The 19,700-nt window shown below is 57.9% G+C and overlaps 2 protein-coding genes across 3 annotated transcripts; one reads left to right on the top strand and one right to left on the bottom strand.

Moving 5' to 3' along the window:
• Positions 1-635: 635 nt before the first annotated feature.
• On the bottom strand, positions 636-9,194 carry LOC119947876. Its single transcript, XM_038769530.1, has 8 exons — positions 9,112-9,194; positions 8,008-8,085; positions 7,086-7,197; positions 6,756-7,027; positions 5,385-5,493; positions 2,466-3,046; positions 1,555-1,629; positions 636-1,143 (listed from the first exon to the last, which is right to left on the bottom strand). The coding sequence occupies exons 1-7, from the start codon at positions 9,192-9,194 to the stop codon at positions 1,590-1,592; spliced, it is 1,275 nt and encodes a 424-aa protein (XP_038625458.1). The 3' UTR covers positions 636-1,143; positions 1,555-1,589.
• On the top strand, positions 7,096-18,976 carry LOC119948103 (GRAM domain-containing protein 2B-like). Of its 2 annotated transcripts, XM_038769986.1 has the most exons (8): positions 7,096-7,184; positions 10,576-10,719; positions 13,254-13,365; positions 13,507-13,623; positions 14,237-14,321; positions 15,073-15,177; positions 15,758-15,848; positions 17,829-18,976. In XM_038769986.1, exons 3-8 carry the CDS (start codon positions 13,311-13,313, stop codon positions 17,868-17,870), a joined length of 495 nt encoding a protein of 164 aa, XP_038625914.1. In that variant the 5' UTR covers positions 7,096-7,184; positions 10,576-10,719; positions 13,254-13,310; the 3' UTR covers positions 17,871-18,976. The 2 variants fall into 2 exon arrangements, with proteins under 2 accessions (XP_038625914.1, XP_038625913.1); XM_038769985.1 differs by lacking the exon at positions 10,576-10,719 and having other exon boundaries at positions 7,103-7,184; positions 17,829-17,914.
• Positions 18,977-19,700: the final 724 nt, after the last annotated feature.

The following is a 19,700-nucleotide window of genomic DNA, read 5'->3' as shown; positions in this document are numbered from 1 at the left end:
TCATTTCGCTTCTAGACTCGGTGTGGGGTCAACACGGACAACTTCCTTATAAAAGGGCATCAACTGAAATAACGAGCCCTTCTTAATAAATATTCTAAAGAGACAGATGTGTTAAGTTTAGTCAGAAATTCCAGTTCTGCCCATGGCGGGGATTCTATCTTACCGAACATTGGGAGACAGCGAGAAGCTTGGGGGGGGGGGGGGGGGGGGGGGGCAGAGGGAGGGAGAGAGAGGGAGAGAGAGGGAGAGAGAGAGAAAGAGACTCAACCAATAGAATTGAGTAGTTCCTGGGTGCAGAGCATGGGTACTGAGCATCTGGAGAGAGTGCCATGTCACAGATTTGACAGAAAGGGAGGAAGAGAAAAAGAATCGGGAGAGAGGCTGCTGTCTTTGAGCAAGGCCTCTGTGAAAGTCGGGATACCGAGAGGCAGACTGGAAAACACAGACTGGCCCTTAATCAGATAATCAATCGGTATCTCGAGGGCTTACGGTGTAATAGATTGGGGCGATACCATCCCTGCCCTGGAGGAGCTTCCCATCTAGCTGGGGGTGACAGACATTAACGTAAATTACAGGTAGCGACAGTGTAGTAGGATCTGTACGTAAGTGCTTGCGGGGGCTGGGGGCTGGGGGCGGGGTGCGCATCGAGGTGCCGAGGCGGTCTGGACACGAGCGAGCAAGTGATGCCGGAGGAGGGGGTGGAGTGGCCGGGGGTGGGAGAGGGCGTGAACGAATAGGGGCGAGATAGGACAAATAGGGTGGGGAGATGAGACGTTGGTCAGGGGTGGCCTCCTGGAGCAGAGAGGATTTTAGGTTGGTAGTGAGATCGGAGAGAAAGGCCCTTAAGGGACCGATCACGTCGGGACGGCGAGGAACGATCTATCCGGGCACGTGAGGCGGACGGGAGTGTCGGTCACCCGTCGGGTCTTCTCGGCCAGGCCCACGTGCCCCACTGGGATCTCACCTTCGGTGTCAAATCCAGAAAGAGAAGGACACCACATACGTGGAGGAAGTCCTCTATTTATGTCGCAACCCCCGCTCATCTCGGCAACACATCCATCTCATGCCTTGACCGCGGGAGCCTCCTCGATGGCACCGATCCAGGGGTGTGGGCAGTGGGAAGGTGGGGTATGCACGTGGGAACTATAGGGAAATGGGAAAATAATTTTAAAACAGGGCAATCTGGGCAACACTGGGGCACAGGACCTCGGTTCAGGAACCTACCCCCCCACCTACAACACGGTTCCTGGGAAAAAACTGGTCCCGGCTGCCAACGCTCTGACTCTGACGTGCGGTTTTCAGATACCGACGGTGGCGTTGGGTCCCAAGACCGCCCTTACGTGTTCTACACGAGCGAAGGAGACCGACACGCTCTTCACTGACGTCTGACCAACACCTCCCCAGAGCGGGTGGAAGGAAGACGGGGGGGGGGGAGGGGGGGTGCGGAGGAGAACGGGAGAGGTGAAGGGGAGCGGAGGGGAGGACTTGACCTGCTACGAGAGGAAAGCGAACGTGTCACGACCTTTTCGTCGTAGCTTCGCAACGAACTTTTACCTCCGTTCATTCGTCACACGTGCTAGGAGTGCTTTTCAGATAAACTCCTCCAAGTCGTCTTCATCTGCTCCCGGCCTGCGTAGATAAAACGCAGGTGTTAAGCGGCCACGGCGCCAGACCAGCGGAAAACCATCAAAATCCCATCGGGACATGGGCCCGCGAGTCGGAAGGGGGTGGGTTCTAATCCCGGCTCTGCCGCTTGTCAGCCGGGTGACCCTGGCGAGTCTCTGCACTTCTCTGGGCCTCGGTTACTACGTCGGTAAAACGGGGATTGGGACCGCGAGCCCCGCGGGGGACCGGGACCACGTCCAACCCGATTCGCCTGCATCGATCCCAGGGCTCGGTGAGGTGCCTGGCCCGCAGTGAGCGCTTAGCAGATCCCACGATGACGATTACGGTCGTCGTGACGATCCTAACCACATCAGAGGGCAGACTCGCGTGTCATTCACGGGTCTCTCCCGAGCACCCACGGTGCGCGGGGCAGTGAGCTAGGCCCTTGGGAGCCCAGCGCAGAGTACGAGAGACAGGCACGCTCCCTCGCCCTCGAGGAGCGGCGGATGGTGGCAAACGGGGTACGGCCCCCTCCCGGGACGTTGCCCACCTCTCGGTGCCCTCCCGCGGGAGCGCTACTCACTTTCAATGCCGGGTTGGCCGGGGGAGGGCGGGGGCCACCCTAGAAGCAGGGAGACCTCGCGGGCCCGGGCCGCCGCCTGCTGCCAGAGGAGCCACGGATGCCCGAGGGCCCTTGAATCCTACCCCCGGTGAAGGCCACCGGCTGTGGGTCGGGGCCCCGTCCCGTCCCGCCCATTTGAGGTTCCCTTCTGGGCTTCTCTTGGATTCCCGGCCGTTGGGGTTTCCCGCTGACCTGCCGCGCCGGTTGAAAACGGCGGTCGGTGAAATCTAGTTCTCACCTGGAGAATATGTCTTCCGCAGCCTCCTCCTCCGATTTCTCTCCGGCCACTGCACGGCGTCTACCGTGTTCTTCCCCGGGCCCCAGCCTCTCTCGGAGGGGCAGCCTGGGTAGCTGATGGCTCTGTCCATCGCCCACCTCTTCTAATTCCATCCGGTTGACGCCCCGCATGTATTCGTCCAGCTCTTCGTCTAACTTCTGCTTCTCCCGGAGCCGCCTGAGCCTTCTGGCTTGCAGATAGTTGTAGGTTTCCGATTCTCTGCTGTGATCGATATTATCCTGGATGTCCATCAGGAAGAGCTTAGCGGCTAAAGCGTCGTGGTTCTGCTCCTCAATCACTCTGGCCCAGATGTTATTGACTCTCTTCCCTCCCCGGAAGGGTAGGCTCCGAGAGGACGGGACGGCCCAGTGGCCGTGGCCGGCTGCGGCGTCGAAACGACTCTTCCGCTTTCGTTTCGGTACCGAGCTGAACTCATCCGATTCGGAAGAGCTGCCTTCGGAGGAGGCCTCTTCTTTCACCGTCGAGGGATGGGCCGCGGTGCTACCGGACCGGGTCCCAGATGAGATTTTCCCATACGACAGCTGTACGGGAACAAAAGAGAACAACGTTTCCAGAAGAAAACCTTTCGAATCCCGTTGAAGAGATTAAAACAGAACGATTGGGGGGTGGGGGGAGGGGGAGGCCGGGCCTATGTTATTTCTTCTGGCGGTGTCTGTCAAACCCTAACTCCCGGGATGCATCCCCGTCTCACCGACGAGGGACCCGAGGTACGGGGAAATGAAGTGAGTGGCCCGGGGTCACCCAGGAGACAGGCGGCGGAGCTGGGGCCGGAACTCAGGTCTGACTCCCGGGCCCGTGCTCTTTCCGCTAGGCCACGCCGCCTTCCAAACCAGACCCCTTCTGGGCCAGGTCTGAGCCTTTAAGGCGGCCCTTCCAGACGTTCTCTGGACGGGTGCTGCCCCGGGGCCGAGCCGGGTCAGATGCCGCCGGCCTGGCCCTCCCTCCCTCCCTCCGTCCCTCCCATCCAGCCCGCCCGCCCTGGTGATCTGCCAACATGAGCTCCCGAGGTACAGAAAAGCGAAACCCATCGAGGGGCCTTATTGAGAAGCGATGCCTACCTTCCCTCCTACTTAGCCCGTGAGCCCCACGTGGGACCTGATTATCTTGGGTCTATTCTAGTATCTGGTACGGTGCTTGGCACATAGTAGGGGTTTAACGCATACCCCAAAAAAAAAAAAAGAGGGGAAACCTGTCCAGGTTTCGATTAATCAGGAATGGTCCGTCCTTAAGCTGGGCGATCTACGGACTCAAGTTAACCCAGGAGATACGGGCGCCACGACCTCGCAGCTGCCACCGGCTTCTCCCGTCTCCGAAGAGGGAAGGAGGGCCCAGATGCCTCAGCCTTCCGTCTCCCCCTCCGCCCCGCCCCGCCCCGCAGCACGCCGGCCCCCAGACTGCGCCGTTCCCCAACCATGGGGAGGTCGGATGAGAACCTGAGGGCTCACCTCCTCCAGGAGGCCTTCCCAAACTGAACCCTCTTTAGCCTCTCCTCCTCCCCATCCCCCCTCCTGCCCCCCGCCCTACCTCCTTCCCCTCCCCACAGCACCTGGATATATGTTTGTACAGATTTCTTACTCTATTTATTTTACCTGTACCTATTTACTATTCTCTTTATTTTGTTAACGATGCGCACCAAGTTTTATTTCTATTTATTCTGATGACTTGACACCTGTCCACGTGTTTTGTCTTGTTGTCTGTCTCCCCCTTCTAGACTGCGAGCCCGTTGTTGGGTAGGGACCACCTCTATATGTCACCAACTTGTACTTCCAAAGCGCTCAGTTACAGTGCCCCACACACAGTAAGCTCTCAGTAAATACGGCGGAATGAATGAATGAACGAGGAGGTGGATCTTGCGGGGCGGAGGGGGACAGGTTTCTTCACATGCCCCAGCGGAGGGCTGCATCCGAGCGGCCCGTGGGAGACGCAGAGTGCTCTTCGCTACCCCGGCCCGATCCCTGGCTTGTTTCTCTCTGGGCACCGCGAGGAGCGTCGGGAAGGGGGTGGAGGGTTCGGACTGCCTGGCCGGCGTCCCCTCCCCTCCCCGGCCCCCGACCGCGGTGGAATTCCCGACCTCCGGTCCCCTAGCCTGCCTCGCGGCCCGCAGGGTCCCCGGAGGACCTGGCCCCAGCGGGTACGGTCGCTCCCGGGAACGGTGGCGCGGAGGGGAGGGGAGGGGAGGGACGGCGGTGGGAAGCGAATCCGCCAGAGGGCCTTTTGTCCGTTTGGACAACCAGCATCAGAGGCAGTAGCGATGGTCGTGGCGGCAGGGTGGAACACGTGGCAGCGGTTGTTCGGTTTTCTACGACCGACTGCCGCCGCATCCGTAACCTGCTTCCCCGGGCCGAAGATACGCGGGTGACCATCGCCGGGAACGTGTCCGCGCCTGGGGTACCAGCCCCTCTCTCCTCACCTGCCTCAAGCGTTCTCTCCTCTTCTCTCGCTCGCCGCCGACTGACGTCCCTCTGTCACCTTTTACTTCTTCTCCATTCTCAGACACTCCCCCAACCCGCCCTCCCTCCCAACGGCGCGGGGCTGCGGAACCTAAGGGCGCTCGAGGTAAAATACCCGGGAGGGACCTGGCCCTCTTTCCCGCACGGCCTTCACCTTCCGCTTGCTCCCCGAATAAACCTCCGCGTCTGTCTGTCTCCCTCCGTCCCTCCCTCGCTCCCTCTTGCTTTCCGGCCCAGGGCTCTGGGCCCGCTTGGCTCGGGGTGTTTCCCTCCCGCTCCACACGCCGTCACGTCCCCACGGACCTCCGGTCTCCGGAGAGGCGACTGTAAGCAAAGGGCCGCCTCCGCCGAGTCTCCCGGGTTCTTCTCCCCCTCGGTTGGTGGGCCGAAGGTCGGCGCGCTAACTTACCTTGCTTGCCTGCCGGCCGGAAAACACCTCCTCCTTCCAGGGCCGCACGTAGCAGCGCGGGACCAGACCCGCCTGCCTCCGAGTGAAGCACGACTGGCTCCTGGGGGTCCTAAGGGGCAGAAGGGGGACACGGCGGCGTCGGGCCCGGGCGGGGACACGGCGGGGGGGGGGGCGCCCCCTTCTCCCCTCCCTCCGTCGCCGGCAACGTTTCCCTCGGCGCCGCCCTCGTCTCGGCCGCCCCGTCTTCTTGGGCCTCCGCCCGCGCCCGGGCCGCTCCCTCGGCTGCTCCGTCGTCTAAGGCGGCCGCCCCGCTGCCGCGCTCAACCTTCCCCTTTCGCTCAGCTCTTTCCCGCCACCCTCCTCCCTCAGCTCTTTCCCTCCTCCCTCGGCTCTTTCCCGCCGCCCTCTTCCCTCGGCTCTTTCCCTCCTCCCTCAGCTCTTTCCCTCCTCCCTCGGCTCTTTCCCGGCGCCCTCTTCCCTCAGCTCTTTCCCTCCTCCCTCGGCTCTTTCCCGCCGCCCTCTTCCCTCGGCTCTTTCCCTCTTCCGTCAGCTCTTTCCCTCCTCCCTCGGCTCTTTCCCGCCGCCCTCTTCCCTCGGCTCTTTCCCTCCTCCCTCAGCTCTTTCCCTCCTCCCTCGGCTCTTTCCTGGCGCCCTCTTCCCTCAGCTCTTTCCCTCCTCCCTCGGCTCTTTCCCGCCGCCCTCTTCCCTCGGCTCTTTCCCTCTTCCCTCAGCTCTTTCCCTCCTCCCTCGGCTCTTTCCTGCCGCCCTCTTCCCTCGGCTCTTTCCCTCCTCCCTCAGCTCTTTCCCTCCTCCCTCGGCTCTTTCCCGCCGCCCTCTTCCCTCAGCTCTTTCCCTCCTCCCTCGGCTCTTTCCCTCTTCCCTCAGCTCTTTCCCTCCTCCCTCAGCTCTTTCCCTCTTCCCTCAGCTCTTTCCCTCCTCCCTCAGCTCTTTCCCTCCTCCCTCGGCTCTTTCCCGCTGCCCTCTTCCCTCAGCTCTTTCCCTCCTCCCTCGGCTCTTTCCCGCCGCCCTCTTCCCTCGGCTCTTTCCCTCCTCCCTCGGCTCTTTCCCGCCGCCCTCTTCCCTCGGCTCTTTCCCTCCTCCCTCAGGTCTTTCCCTCCTCCCTCGGCTCTTTCCGGCCGCCCTCTTCCCTCAGCAGTTTCCCTCCTCCCTCGGCTCTCTCCCGGCGCCCTGCCTTCCCTCGGCTCCTTCCCGCCCGTCTCGACTCTTTGCCCCGGCCCTCTCTCGTTCCCTCAGTTCCTCCCGTCCGCCCTCCGCGGGTTCTTTCCCTCAGCGGCTCCCGCCGCCCTCGCCCCGGCCGCTCCGTCGCCTCCTTCCCGGCCGCGGCGTGGGCCTCTCCGCCCGCCGCCTCACCTCTCCCACTTGCCCGGTCGGCCGCGCCTCCCCGGGCCGGGCCCGCCCGGCCCATCGCAGTTGGGGGCGGTGGCGCCCACGGCCACGCCCTGACAGGCCGCCGCCCTCATCCTCGTCGTCGTCGTCGTCGCCGTCGTCGTGGTGAGGGCGGTGGGCGGCGTCGAGGCCGGCGCGCGCCTGCTGCCTCCGGCGCCGAGGCTTGTGGGTCTGGGCGCTCCCGCCCGCCACTTCCGGCCCCGCGCCGGCCCTCTGTGGCGCCACCGGGCCCCGCCCTGCGCGCGCCCCCCCCCCCCCTGCGCCCCCCCCCCCCCCCCCCGCGCCCCCCGTCACTGAGGGCCTCGGGGCCAATGGCGCCGGGACGGGCGCCGTGCTGAGCGCCGTGCTGAGCGCCGTGCTGAGCGCCAAGCGGGGGACGCTGGGACCGGCCAGGTAGGCGCGCCCCCTGCCCGCAAAGGGCTGCCGGCCCAGCGGCCGCAAAGCTCCCCTCAGGGACGATGGCCTCTCTTAAGCGCTTAGAAGGGTGCTCGCTGCCTAGTAAGCGCTTAATAAGAAATCATCATCATCATCATAATTAATGACGGCATTTGATAAGCGCTTACTATGTGCAAAGCACCGTTCTAAGCACTGAGGAGGACACGAGGTGATCAGGGGGTCCCACGTGGGGCTCACGGGCCTAATCCCCATTACCACAGAGGAGGTCACTGAGGCCCAGAGAAGGGAAGTGACGTCACACGGCCGACAAGGGGCGGAGCCGGGATCTGAACCCACGACAGGGGCCCTGAACAGAAGTAGGAGTTTTATGGTGAAGCGCCGATCACCCAGCACGGTATTCGAGGCGGGGGCCGACCCGAGACGGTCGGGTCGGGCGCGCTCCCTGCCCCGCCTGGGGCTCGCGGGCCAAGCAGGAGGGAGGACGCGGAGTGAATCCCCGTTTTACAGATTTAGGGAACTCGGGCGCAGACAAGTTCAGTGACTCACCCAAGGTCACGAAACCATCCAGCTGTCGGTCGATCAGTCAATCGATGGTGTTTCGCGAGCGCTTACTGAGTGCGGAGCACTAACTAAGCACTCGGGAGAGTACACTTCACCGGAGTGGCCAGACAAGTTCCGAGGTGGCGGAGGCAGGATTAGAACTCTGGTCTTCTGACTCCCGGGATTGTACTCTTTCCAGGGGTCAGAAGCGGGGTTTCTTATGGGGGGCGGGGAGCGGGTCGGGGAAGGGAGGGAGGAGGCACAGTTGGGTTTTGTGAACCAGAAAGCCAATTCATCGTGAAGCCTTTTGAGCCGGGAGCACGTCCGGCTGACGGCCGATGCCCGGTGCTCGGCTGACCTGTTACCGAGGCCGCGGGACCCGCCTTGGCCCGCTGTGAAAGCACCTCCCTTACGGCACCTCCCCGTCTTTCCTCTTAAATCCTGGCCAACACCGAGCTCTCCTATCCCGCTTGGTGAAACCTCCTCCCTTCTCTCCCTGAAGCCCAGGAAGGGGGCATCCTTGACCCCACCATCTGTTTCAACTCCCATATTCTTCAGTCTGGCACGAGATCCACTCTGTTGGTGATAATCCAGTCGCTAGGACCCGAGACCTCGCAGCCCTTACTTCGTCCGCTTCCTCAGCTTCCCTCCACCCTCACCACATCTGCTCACCTCAGATCTCTCCCACCACCCTCTCCTCGTCTGCTCTCCTCAGCTCTTTCCCGCCACCCTCACCTCGTCTGCTCTCCTCAACTCCTTCCCACCACCCTCTCCTCGTCTGCTCTCCTCAGCTCTTTCCCGCCACCCTCACCTCGTCTGCTCTCCTCAACTCCTTCCCTCCACCCTCACCTAGTCCTTTCCCGCAGCTCGGTCCCACCGCCTTCGCCTCGTCCACTCCTTCAGCTTCCCACAGCCCTCACCTCGTCCGCTCCCTCGGCTTCCCGCCATCCTCACCTCGTCCGCTTCCTCGGCTTCCCACCACCCTCACCGAGTCTGCTCACCTCTGATCTCTCCCTCCACCCTCACCTAGTCCTTTCCCTCAGCTCGGTCCCACCGCCTTCGCCTCGTCCACTCCTTCAGCTTCCCACAGCCCTAACCTCATCCGCTCCCTCGGCTTCCCGCCATCCTCACCTCGTCCGCTCCCTCGGCTTCCCACCACCCTCACCGAGTCTGCTCACCTCAGATCTCTCCCACCACCCTCTCCTCGTCTGCTCTCCTCAGCTCTTTCCCGCCACCCTCATCTCGTCTGCTCTCCTCAGCTCCTTCCCTCTGCCCTCACCTAGTCCTTTCCCACAGCTCGGTCCCGCCGCCTTCACCTCGTCCACTCCTTCAGCTTCCCGCAGCCCTCACCTCGTCTGCTCCCTCGGCTTCCCGCCATCCTCACCTCATCCGCTCCCTTGGCTTTTCTCCGCTCCCCCGCCTCTTGATGGCCTCATCCATCCCATCGCGGGTAGGGGCGGCAGTCATGCCTCCGCCCCATACCTTTGCCGGGCACCTGCTGCCTCCCGTGCAAATGCCTCTGGGCCTGGGCACCGTTGCCTGAGAGGCTCCTGTACCTGAGATGGGCCTCTCTCGCACCGTGGGGCCCCGCCCACCCCCCCTCGGGCCCTCTGGTACCCAGGGCGACCACCGATCACGGACAGAAAGGTCACGCCCCTTCTCCTGCCTCCAGACGGCCACCCTATACCGGCCGAGTCACTTGGCCACTTGTCCTGGGTGGGCCAGGGACTCTGTGGGATCGGATTTTCCCGTAGCTCTCCCGGCGCTTGATCCGGTGGCTGGCACATGGTCTGCATTCCACAAAGTGCCGCAGTTAGCCTTGTCAATCGATCGATCGATCGATCACTCAGGCTCACGCAGAAAGACTGAAACGGTAATAAAGACGAAATAACATGAGAGGTCCAGGGTGACCGTTCGGTAGGCACGCATGTTCAATCGCATGGTGACTCACCATCTCTCTTTACTGTTGTACGTTCGTGCGCTTAGTACAGTGCCCTGCGCACGGTAAGCGCTCAATATATATGCAGGTAAGTGCTCAATAAATTCAACTGAGTGAATGATCGAGTGAATGAACTTATTTTCATTCCGGTATTATTATTATTACTATAACCGTTATTGTTGTTGTTATTACCATGCCGTTTGTGATGCGCTCACTATGTGGCCGACACTCTTCCAAGCCCTGGGGTGGACACTGGGCAGTCAGGTCGGACACAGATGGATGGATCGGTTGACTCAAGCAGTGATTTTCAGAGCTGGGGAAAGTCAGCGGAACCCCAGGACAACTTCCCTAGCCACAAGGAGCTTACACTCTATTGGGGGAACGGATGTCAAAGGATTAATGAGCGGCATGGTCCGGCGGAAGGAGCCCGGGCCTGGGAGGCAGAGGATCTGGGTTCTAATCCCACCTCTGCCGATCGCTTGCTGTGTGTGACCTTGGGCAAGTCCCCTAACTTCTCTCTGCCTCAGTTTCCTCAACTGTAAAATGGGGATAAAAGGGGGACGAGGCTACCGGACCTCCTCCTTAGACCGCGGGACGGGCACTGGGTCCTACCCGATTTACCGGGAACCCGTCCCTGCGCTCGGAAGAGCGATCGCCACGTAGTCGGTGCTAAACAACTGTAACAACGACAACGGTGCCGATCGCGATGATGAGGATCCGGAAATGAGCCCGAGTCCCCATGCGATCGACTAGGTGTGCCTACGCGATAGTCACCCCTGAACTCCAATGTCATCTTGCCTCTCTCGTTTAAATCTTTTCTGAGCAGCCTGTCACCAGTCTCCCTGGACCACTTTTGGAACGTGAGCCAGGCACCGTGCCTTACTCGCCCTCTGTTGGACTCTATCGCAGTGCTCTGGCGAGAGCTGTTAGAAAGTCAGTGAGGCCACGGTGACGGTTGGTGGCTGAGCCGCGCGTTGTGCGGAAGGAAGATCCTACAGCTGATAGCGGTGGCCGAGCAGCGCGTCGTGCGGGAGGAAGATCCTCCAGCTGAAGGTCTGGCCCTGTCTTCTCCTTCCTTCCCTTTCCTTCCTTCCACCACGTCCCCGTTCTTCCTTCTTCTTCTTCCCACCTCCCAAGCAGTCCCTCCCCAAGACACCTTCCCTGACCGCAGGTCCCTCTTTCCACTCTTCCTTTGTCAGTGGCCTAAAGGACATCCTTGACTCCGCCCTCTCATTCACCCCACGTATCCGATCCGTCACCAAATCCCACCACGTCTCACCTTCACCATGTCGACAAGATCCATCCTTTCCCCTCCATCCAGACCGCTACCACCTCAGTACGCTCGCTGTTCCTATCCCGACTGGATGACTGCGTCAGCCTCCTTTCTGACCTCCCAACCTCCTGCCTCTCGCCACTTCAGTCCGTACTTCACTCTGTTGCCCGGATTATCTTTCTACAGAAACGTTCGGGGCACGTCAGCCGCTTCTCAAAAATCACCGGTGGTTGCCTAGCGACCTCCGTATCGAACAGAAACCCCTCACTCTTGGCTTGAGAGCTGTCCATCACCTTGCACCTTCTTACCTGACCCCCCTTCTCTCCTTGTACATCCCAGTCCGCACACGCCGCTCCTCTGGTGCTAACCTCACTGGGCCTCGATCTCGCCTGTCCCGCCGTCGGCCCCTGGCCCCCGTCCTGCCTCTGGCCCAGAACGCCCTCCCTCCTCAAAATCCGCCAAACCATCACTCTTCCCTCCCGCCCACCTTCAGGGCCCTCCTGAAGGCGCACCTCCTCCAAGGGGCCTTCCCTGACTAAGCCCCCCTTTTCCTCAGCTCCCCCTCCCTTCTGCGTCACCTCGACTCTCTCCCTTTGCTCTTCCCCCACTCCCTGCCCCGCAGCACTTATGTATGTAGGTGTACGGAATTCCATTTATTTATATCAATGCCTGTTTTGATGCCCGTCGTCTTCCCCTCTAGACTGTAAGCCCAGCGTGATCAGGGATCCCAGACTGAGCCCCCCTTTTCCTGTCCTCCTCCTCCCCTCGCCATCGCCCCAACTCCCTCCCTCTGCCCTACAGCCCCCCCCACCCCACAGTACTTGTGTATATATACATATATGTGCATGTTTATTATTCTATTTATTTCATTAATGATATGTATCTATAATTGTGTTTATTCATATTGGTGGTATTGATGCCCATCTACTTGTTTTGCTTTGTTTTGTTAATAATGATAATACTAATAATGATGGCATTTATTAAGTGCTCACTATGTGCAAAGCACTGTTCTAAGCACTAGGGAGGTTACATGGTGATCAGATTGTCCCACGGGGAGGGGGAGGGGGGCTCACAGTCTTAATCCCCATATTACAGATGAGGTAACTGACGCATAGAGAAGTTAAGTGACTTGCCCAAGGTCACACAGCCGAAAATTGGCAGAGCCGGGATTAGAACCCCTGACCTCTGACTCCAGAACCCGTGCTCTTTCCACTGAGCCACGTTGCTTCTCTTGTTGTCTGTCTTCCCTCTTCTAGACTGTGAGCCCGTTGTTGTGCAGGGATTGTCTCTATCTGTTGCCAAATTGTACTTTCCAAGCACTTAGTACAGTGCTCTGCACACAGTAAACGCTCGATAAACACGATCGAATGAATGAATGGCTGAATCAAGGATTGTCTGTCTTTATCGCTGAATTGTACTTTCCAAGCGCTTAGTACAGTGCTCTGCACACAGTAAGCGGTAAATGAATACGATTGAATGAACTTTACAAGAAGTCATCACTGGGCCTCAAATACCTTATTGCGACGTGAACCCCGGGATGACGTGGGACAATTTATCCTGGTGTACAGTGAGTCGGGCACAGAGATCCCAAGACTCCGAGTCTTGCGGAGCCCCATTGCCCTAGGAATCACCTTGCATCCTCTTCCTCTCCTTCCCCTCCTCCTCCTCCTCCTCCGCCTCCTCCTCGTCTTCCTCCTCCTCCTCTTGCCCTGTCTGCCTTGACCCCGTCGGAGCCACCGACACCCAGGATCTTATTTTGCACGAAGGTCACCTGGGCCGCTGCCAAGGGTGGTGGGAAAGAGATGGCGGTTGTTGCCGGCGCCCCACACGGAGCTGACGGGCCCGGCTCGTGGACGCCAGCCTCGCGGGACTGGTCGAGCCCATCAGACCGAACCTGGTTTGGGAGGAAAGGCAGGTCCTGTCAGGGCACGTACGGTGGGAAACCATAGATGCAAGCGGGGACGAGAAAAGTAGCTCTGGTCGGTCCAATCTGATAAAGGAGAAATGGCCTTTAGATTTCAGACCAGTACGTGGTGCCTGCTAGATGGTGATAATCGGGGTATCTGTTAGGAAGTTGCTCTGTGCCCGGCACCACGCTCCACACTGGGGGAGAGACAAGGTAATCAGGTCGGATGCAGTCCCCACCCCGTCCCACGTGGGGCTCGCGGTCTGAGGAGGAGAAATCGTTAGCTCCTCGGGGGTAGGGATCCCGTCGGTCGACGTAGGACGGTGCACCGCTCGCAGTAGGTGCCCAATGAATACCGACGATCGATCGATTGGTGGATCGATTGACTCGCTTCATTCTTTCCTTCAGGAGTTCAGCGAAGGGTTCTTGGATCGGAGCGGTGCAGCGCCGCGGAAAAGGCCGGAGATGGAAGAATTCAGCAATTCCGAGTCCAGAGCCCCGGAATTCGAAAATTTTCCAGGTCCGTGAGCTCCGGGACTCTACTCGGGCCACGGGATAGCTGTCCCTGCCTTGCTCATCCTGGCTTTAGCTTGGCTTCTAGTTGGGCCCATCTTTTCAAAGCCCCGGGGAGACGCCACATCTAGTCCTCTTCCGTTGACAGATTTCCACGTGACGGAGTCTCAGGCGACTTTGAAAGTCATCAAAAGGGAGGTAAAGCCAGTACGGATGGATCAGAGCCAGGGGCCCGAGGGGAGACCCAAGACTTTCTTCAGACAGGGTAACGAAAAGTGCGGTTTTCTCGAATCCCTATTTGACGGGTGAAGTGACTGAGGCGCAGTGGAGGGATCGAGACGAAGGTCCTTCTGACCGCCGAGGGTGCGCTCAGTCCCCTAGGCCGGGCCGAAACCACCGGCCGAAATAGGGTTTTTAGATTACCACTGCCCCCCCCTCCCCCCCTCCCCCCGCCCCAGGCTTCATTTCTGCATCCTGTCCTGTCCCCCTGTTGCTTATTTCATTCCATCGCTGACTGTGTGCAAAGGAATGTACTAAGTGCTTGGGAGAAGACGATATGATATTTCTCAAAGAGTCAGTCCCCGTCTGACCCCGGGGCTACGTTCTGGATGGACCTCGCGCTATAGTACAGCCGCCTCGATGACGGTGCAGGTGATCTCACCGCCGTTTCTTCCGGCCTCCCGCTGTTCTCTGTGCAGCTCACCTAGCGAAACCACACCTCAGGGGACAGAGTGACTGTATCTTCGGCCTGAAGGGGGGGTGGGGAGCGGGGAGGGAGGAGAGCGGGGCAGGGGGCAGTGGGCGGGGGGCGGGGTGGGGGTGGGAGAACCACCATGTTGTAGCCGTGTTCAGAGAGTTGTTTATCCTCTTGCCCCAAGATGCATCCTCTGGAACCCATGAGCACTTCCACGAGTCTCGGAAATCTCTGAATTTTCACCGCCTTCTCATTTTCTACGCAGTTCTGTGAGTGACACCAAGAGGAGACTTGAGGCCCCGGGGGCCTAACAATAATAATAATAATAATAATAATGGCATTTATTAAGCGCGTAGCACTGTTCTAAGCGCTGGGGCGGTTACAAGGCGATCAGGTTGTCCCACGTGGGGCTCGCAGTCTTCATCCCCATTTTACAGATGAGGTAACTGAGGCCCAGAGAAGTTAAGTGACTTGCCCAAAGTCACACAGCTGACAGTTGGTGGAGCTGGGATTTGAACCCATGACCTCCGACTCCAAAGCCCGTGCTCTATCCACTGAGCCACGCACGCTGCTTAAGTGACTTGCCCGCGGTCACACAGTAGATCAGTGTCAGAGCGGGGACCCGAAGCTGGGGCTCCTGATTCCCAGTCCCCTCCCACTAGGCCGTACCGCCCTCTTCCTCGGGATCCGGAGCGGGTGTTTCGTCCCGCTCCGTGACCGCTTTCAGCCGGTGGGGGGGCGCGGGGCGGATGAGGGGGCCGGGGGCAGCCCTCTGGGTGCTGGCAAAGCCACATCCCCTCAGTGGCCTGAGCCCCGAGGGAGCCGCCAAGGCAGCTGGGGAGCTGAGCCGGAACCCCTGGCTGAGCCGGGCAGAAAGAGCCCGTCCTCGGCGGCCTGCCAGTGAGTCGGTCACTCTGTCCTTACCCCAGCTGAATCCTTTCTCTAATTGGATGGACTGTCTCTCGTGGGGCCCGAACCATAGCGAGAGAACATACATGGTGGTGTTTTCTTTCCCCCTAGTTTCTGGGCAGTTATCGTCTGTATCTTCTACCTGAGATGCAAAATTTATGTTCTGGAGAAGAGAGTTGAGTCCCTGGCCTCCTTCCTTGAATCCTACGATGCCGAGTAAGATTTTCAGCTTCCGTCTGGGCACCGGCGGGTCCGGGCTCGCGTTCTTGAATGACTACACTGATAGGCCACCGATGAGGCAAAAGAGCATGCTTCCTCTTTCTCAGGGCCAAGTACCGTTGCTCTTTTGGAAGCCCCTTGGCCACCCCAAAGGCCAAAGGGGCAACCTTTTTCTAGTCTTAAAGTAAGACACACGAGCATTACGCCTGAAACCGTGTGAAGGCGGAAGGAGAAAGGAATCCAGTCCGGTACATGAAAAAGCTGTGTTGCAACAGAATAAGTGCTCGATAAATACCATCGCTCGACTGGTCTCTTGGCTGCCCAGGGGGGAGTGGAAGGGGGGAAGGACGGGGTGTTAGGATAAAGCCAAGCCCTTGCACCTCTTGGGCTGCAAGAAAATAGCCGGCAGCGAAGGGGAACAGAATCAAGCCCCTCTGTTTGCTGACCTTTCCCCCAGAGACAATGCCGGGAAAGGGTCCCGGGGGGTCGGGCGATGGGGTGCCTGACCCGCCCGTGTCCTCCCTGTCTCCTTCTGGGCCTGGGTCACCCACCTCGTTACTCTATTTTCTCCCTACAGAAGGAAGATGTCAGAAATGGGATCCCGGATGCTTGCCAACATGAGCGTCGTCTGCGAGAAGCTGACGGCTAACGTCCTGAAATTGGAAAAGGTACCTTTTCTTTTCTCCATTTGCTCCTGTGACCGGAGGTGGGAGAGGTTGGAGGAGGGGGGAGGGAGGAGTGGCTTCCATCCGCCTTGAGTTCAGCCCCCCCTGGCAGCGACAGCAGATTTGGGCTGAGCTGAATGTTGGCAGGACCCCGGACCCCTGAATTGCTCTCTGGCTTTTGCTCTCTTCACGAGTTCATCCCTTCAGGAAAGTCAGCTGTGCCAGCAGGGTTCACCGTAGGCAGGTGGCCGCCACCCAGCCATCTGTCTGTGGAAATGCCCTGGATGCCAGGCCTCTGAATGCAACAACTTCTGGGGATCGTCGTTATGGTGGTCACAGCCAGACAGAAGGGGTCGGAGCTCTCCCCCGCTCCGTGGGTCACCGGGCAAATACCTTAGTGCTCACCTTGGGCTAGGGCTCCCATCAGTTCTGGGAGAGGCAAGAGGAAACAGACCTCCGGCTCACGTAGTCGAAACTGTCTAAATTACCCATGTCCCCTTCTTCTGGGCTGAGGGGGTTGCTTCGTATTTTGAGAAGCGCTTATGGATTTCCATAAGGCAGCAGCGTGGCCTAATGGGAAGCATGGGACGAGGCGTCCGGAGGCCCGGGTTCTAGTCCCGGTTCGGCCACTCGCCGGCTGGGTCGACCGAGGCCTGTCAGGCAAACCTCTTTGTGCCGCCGTTTCCTCATTGGTGAGATGGAGAGGGAATATGTGTTCTTTTCCCACCTGGGACACACCCCGTGTCCCACATGAAGCTTCCGGTTGGAACGATTATCTGGTATCTACCCCACCGCTTAGCACGGTGCTTGGCACATGCTAGGTTCTTGGATAAATACCCTCAAATTATTATGATGATCATTAACACTACTCGGCTTTCTGTAACACAGGACCACCACCACCCATCCCCACTTCCCAGGGAGAGTGACAAGTTTGTTTTTGAAATTATAAACTGAAACCTCATGTGAGCTGGCAAGTGTTTGGAAGTTATTTAAAAAGTACTTCATTGCTTACGTGAAGCATAGTGACTTTATAACCACTCGGCCCAAATAACTTCTTCTTCCAGCCTTCTCCCTCCCTCTTCCTCATATTCGTCCCTTCCTTTCCTTTTCCCCTTCCTATGAAACCCTGCAAAATAGGCAGAACGGCATTGCACGATTCCTCTCAGGACAACGCTCGCTGTGGGAGGGGGTGCAAATTTAGACCGGAAGGCCGGTTTAGTTCAGCCAGAGTCCTGGCTGAAAGAGGACGGGTGAAGAAGGAGAAACAAGAGGGGAAAGCCCATTTGGGTTTGCCCCATGATATTCTTTGGGCATTTTGTCTTTTTCTGTCTCTTTTTGCGTTCTTTGGAAAACCAAATGACGGTCAAAGCTGTCCATCAGGAGAACCCTGACTTTGCCGACCGGGTCAGCCCTTCGAGGGGCCGGGCCCCAAGATGGGCGGTATCTGGCAGCCACGATCATGTCCCCAGGTTCAGAACGAAGTGGTCGTGGTGGGGGTGGTGTTGGTCGGCAAATCAGTCCGCACCCCAGCTCGGTATCCAAGCAGCCGCGCTGAAAACGTGAAGGGGGACCACTCTGCCCTGTCACCTTAGCCCTAAACCGTCCGGCTGAGCATCCTCACCGACCACTTCTGCTGCCTGATGTGCTGGGCCCCCACCTGCCTTTTGTTGCCCAGCGAAGCCTCTCGTTGCCCATGGGCACTCCGGCAAACAGTTTGACCCCGGAGACAGAGGCTTGTTAACTCGAGGGGGAGTTCATTCCCACCACAGCCTCGTTTGGGACCCGCAGGGGGCCGAGCGGTGGGCACTTCCCGCTTGTCCGTGGCTCCGACCTCTTGGCCATTGACCCAGGTTGGCAATGTCTCCGACCTGTCAGCTCGGGCTTTGAAGAGCCCTGAAAAACCTTTCCAAGCTTCTGGACTTGGGGAGTGTCTCAGTTGTACGGGGATGGTTGGTAACGGGGCTTCTCTGCTGTCGTTTCAAGGTACAAGACAACCTGCAGAAGCTGCTCAAGAATGACAACTGACTGACCCGGCCCTTCCGGGTCAACCTGATGCCTACAATTCCCACTTTAGCAAGCCCACTCTGAGCCCCAGGAAGGAACCCGGCCGACGGAGACACCATCAGCACCGAATCCAAAATGCAAGAAAGAGGGTTCTTGGGCAACCTGAGTTAAACCTGATGCTCTGAGGAGTGTGTTTCAACGCCTCTCCTGAAGAGAGCTGATCCTGTCTCTGGAGAAGGAAGGATTCTGCAGGACCGCCCTGGAACCGGATGTCTTCTGTTCCTGCAGAACGGCACCCCCTCAATCTCCTATTTCCTTCCCCTGTCTTTGGCCTTTAGTGCCCCGGCTCCCAACTCAAAAATCCAGGCTCTGCCAAGTCTGTGGCCTGGTCCCCGAAAAAGGCAGGCATCACAGCCCTACCAGACCACATGGTGGATCCGTTCCGACAAGCGGGTCTCCTGTGTGGTGGCTTTGTACTACTGTTCGTCTCCCCCGAAGTAACCTGCAGGCTTTACTGTGCTCAGAGTGGGCTTGAAAATCGTAGGAAACAATGTAGGCTAAACCTCTTTAGTTTGAGTTTTGTTTTTGGCTAAGGTCGGTAGGTGGTTGTAAACAATGTTCTGGTTACAGGAGGTGGGAGACATGAGGCAGAAGGATCGGATTTGGTGATTCCCATCCTTCCAAATCCCCCCACAACCTTCACAGGCAGTGTGGTGGCGAATTAAAAATTAGATGTTGAAATTTACAGTTTGGCTGTGTTCGAAACCTTTCCAAAGAGGAGTCTATGTAGGGAGCACACAAGTCCATGTCAACACTCAACTATCTGATGTTTTTCTCCTTGCTGCCTCAGATTTAGAAATACTTAGTCGTTTGCTAATTTCATTTACCGCTTGGGATTTTGGGGCTGGTTCCCTTGTTTAGGATTCTTTAGCAGCTTTAAATATATTCAATTTCTGTTATAGTGTTTTATCATTAGTTTTGTCATGTGCTTATGTTTAATCCAGTAAACTAGTGAAGTAGGTAAACTGGTTACATTATTTGTTTTGTTAAGTGCACTAGGCAGTTCCTGTTACATCCATGGCTTTTAATAAATGTTTAGTGCAAATAATTTTCAGTCAGCTCTTTCTTTTGTTTCAAAATAAGCCCCCAAATTGGCCCTTTCCAGGAGACACAGAAGGGAGAGTGTTTTCTACTAGAAACAGTTTGAGATTTGTATGTGTAAATTTGTCTCTATTCCAAAGTGTTTCTTTTGGCTCAGAACCATTTTGCGTGAGCACTTTTTCTTGTAAACTCGCCGAGATGCTCTGGCATGGTGCTACAAATTAAGCAGGTATGTGGGGGACCCCCAGAAGAAGAGAAGCACGGGAGTCACACCTTTTCAGGCTAAAGGGAGAAACAGTAGACCAAAATCAGTTAAAATGAAATAGGTAAAGGACTGAGAGAATAGAGGCAAAAGGTAAATCCAAGTGAGATATTGCATCGTGAAGCTGAAGGAGGGGAGTGTTTCTGGATGGAGGGAAGGTGGACGCAATGGGAAAGGTGTGACAAGATACGTTTAGCCTTAGTTTGGGTGTAGTGGGAGAAGAAAGCAGAGTTACACGGGAGGCTCCAGCCAAGCCGAGGAAAATTAAGCCACTTCTTGCTAAATGGACAGAAAACATCTTTCAAGAAGGAGGGATTCCTGTTCCTTGTTGGCTTATTACTCTATTTACTTATTTATTTTACTTGTACATATCTATTCTATTTATTTTATTTTGTTAATATGTTTTGTTTTGTTCTTTGTCTCCCCCTTCTAGACTGTGAGTCCACTGTTGGGTAGGGACCGTCTCTATATGTTGCCAAATTGTACTT

The sequence above is a fragment of the Tachyglossus aculeatus genome, chromosome X4 (assembly GCF_015852505.1).
Source record: "Tachyglossus aculeatus isolate mTacAcu1 chromosome X4, mTacAcu1.pri, whole genome shotgun sequence".
Lineage (NCBI taxonomy): Eukaryota > Metazoa > Chordata > Mammalia > Monotremata > Tachyglossidae > Tachyglossus > Tachyglossus aculeatus.
This window is presented reverse-complemented; position numbering and strand designations above follow the sequence as displayed.

Coding starts and splice junctions, on each gene's coding strand:
- LOC119948103 (XM_038769986.1), top strand. CDS start 13,311: ATGGAAGAATTCAGCAATTCCGAGTCCAGAGCCCCGGAATTCGAAAAT. Junction 15,178..15,757: donor CTTGAATCCTACGATGCCGA/GTAAGATTTTCA, acceptor TTCTCCCTACAG/AAGGAAGATGTCAGAAATGG. Junction 15,849..17,828: donor ACGTCCTGAAATTGGAAAAG/GTACCTTTTCTT, acceptor TGTCGTTTCAAG/GTACAAGACAACCTGCAGAA.
- LOC119947876 (XM_038769530.1), bottom strand. CDS start 9,194: ATGACTGCCGCCCCTACCCGCGATGGGATGGATGAGGCCATCAAGAGG. Junction 8,086..9,111: donor AAGCCAAGGGAGCGGATGAG/GTGAGGATGGCG, acceptor CCTCGGTAACAG/GTCAGCCGAGCACCGGGCAT. Junction 1,630..2,465: donor GCGGAAGACATATTCTCCAG/GTGAGAACTAGA, acceptor TTATCTACGCAG/GCCGGGAGCAGATGAAGACG.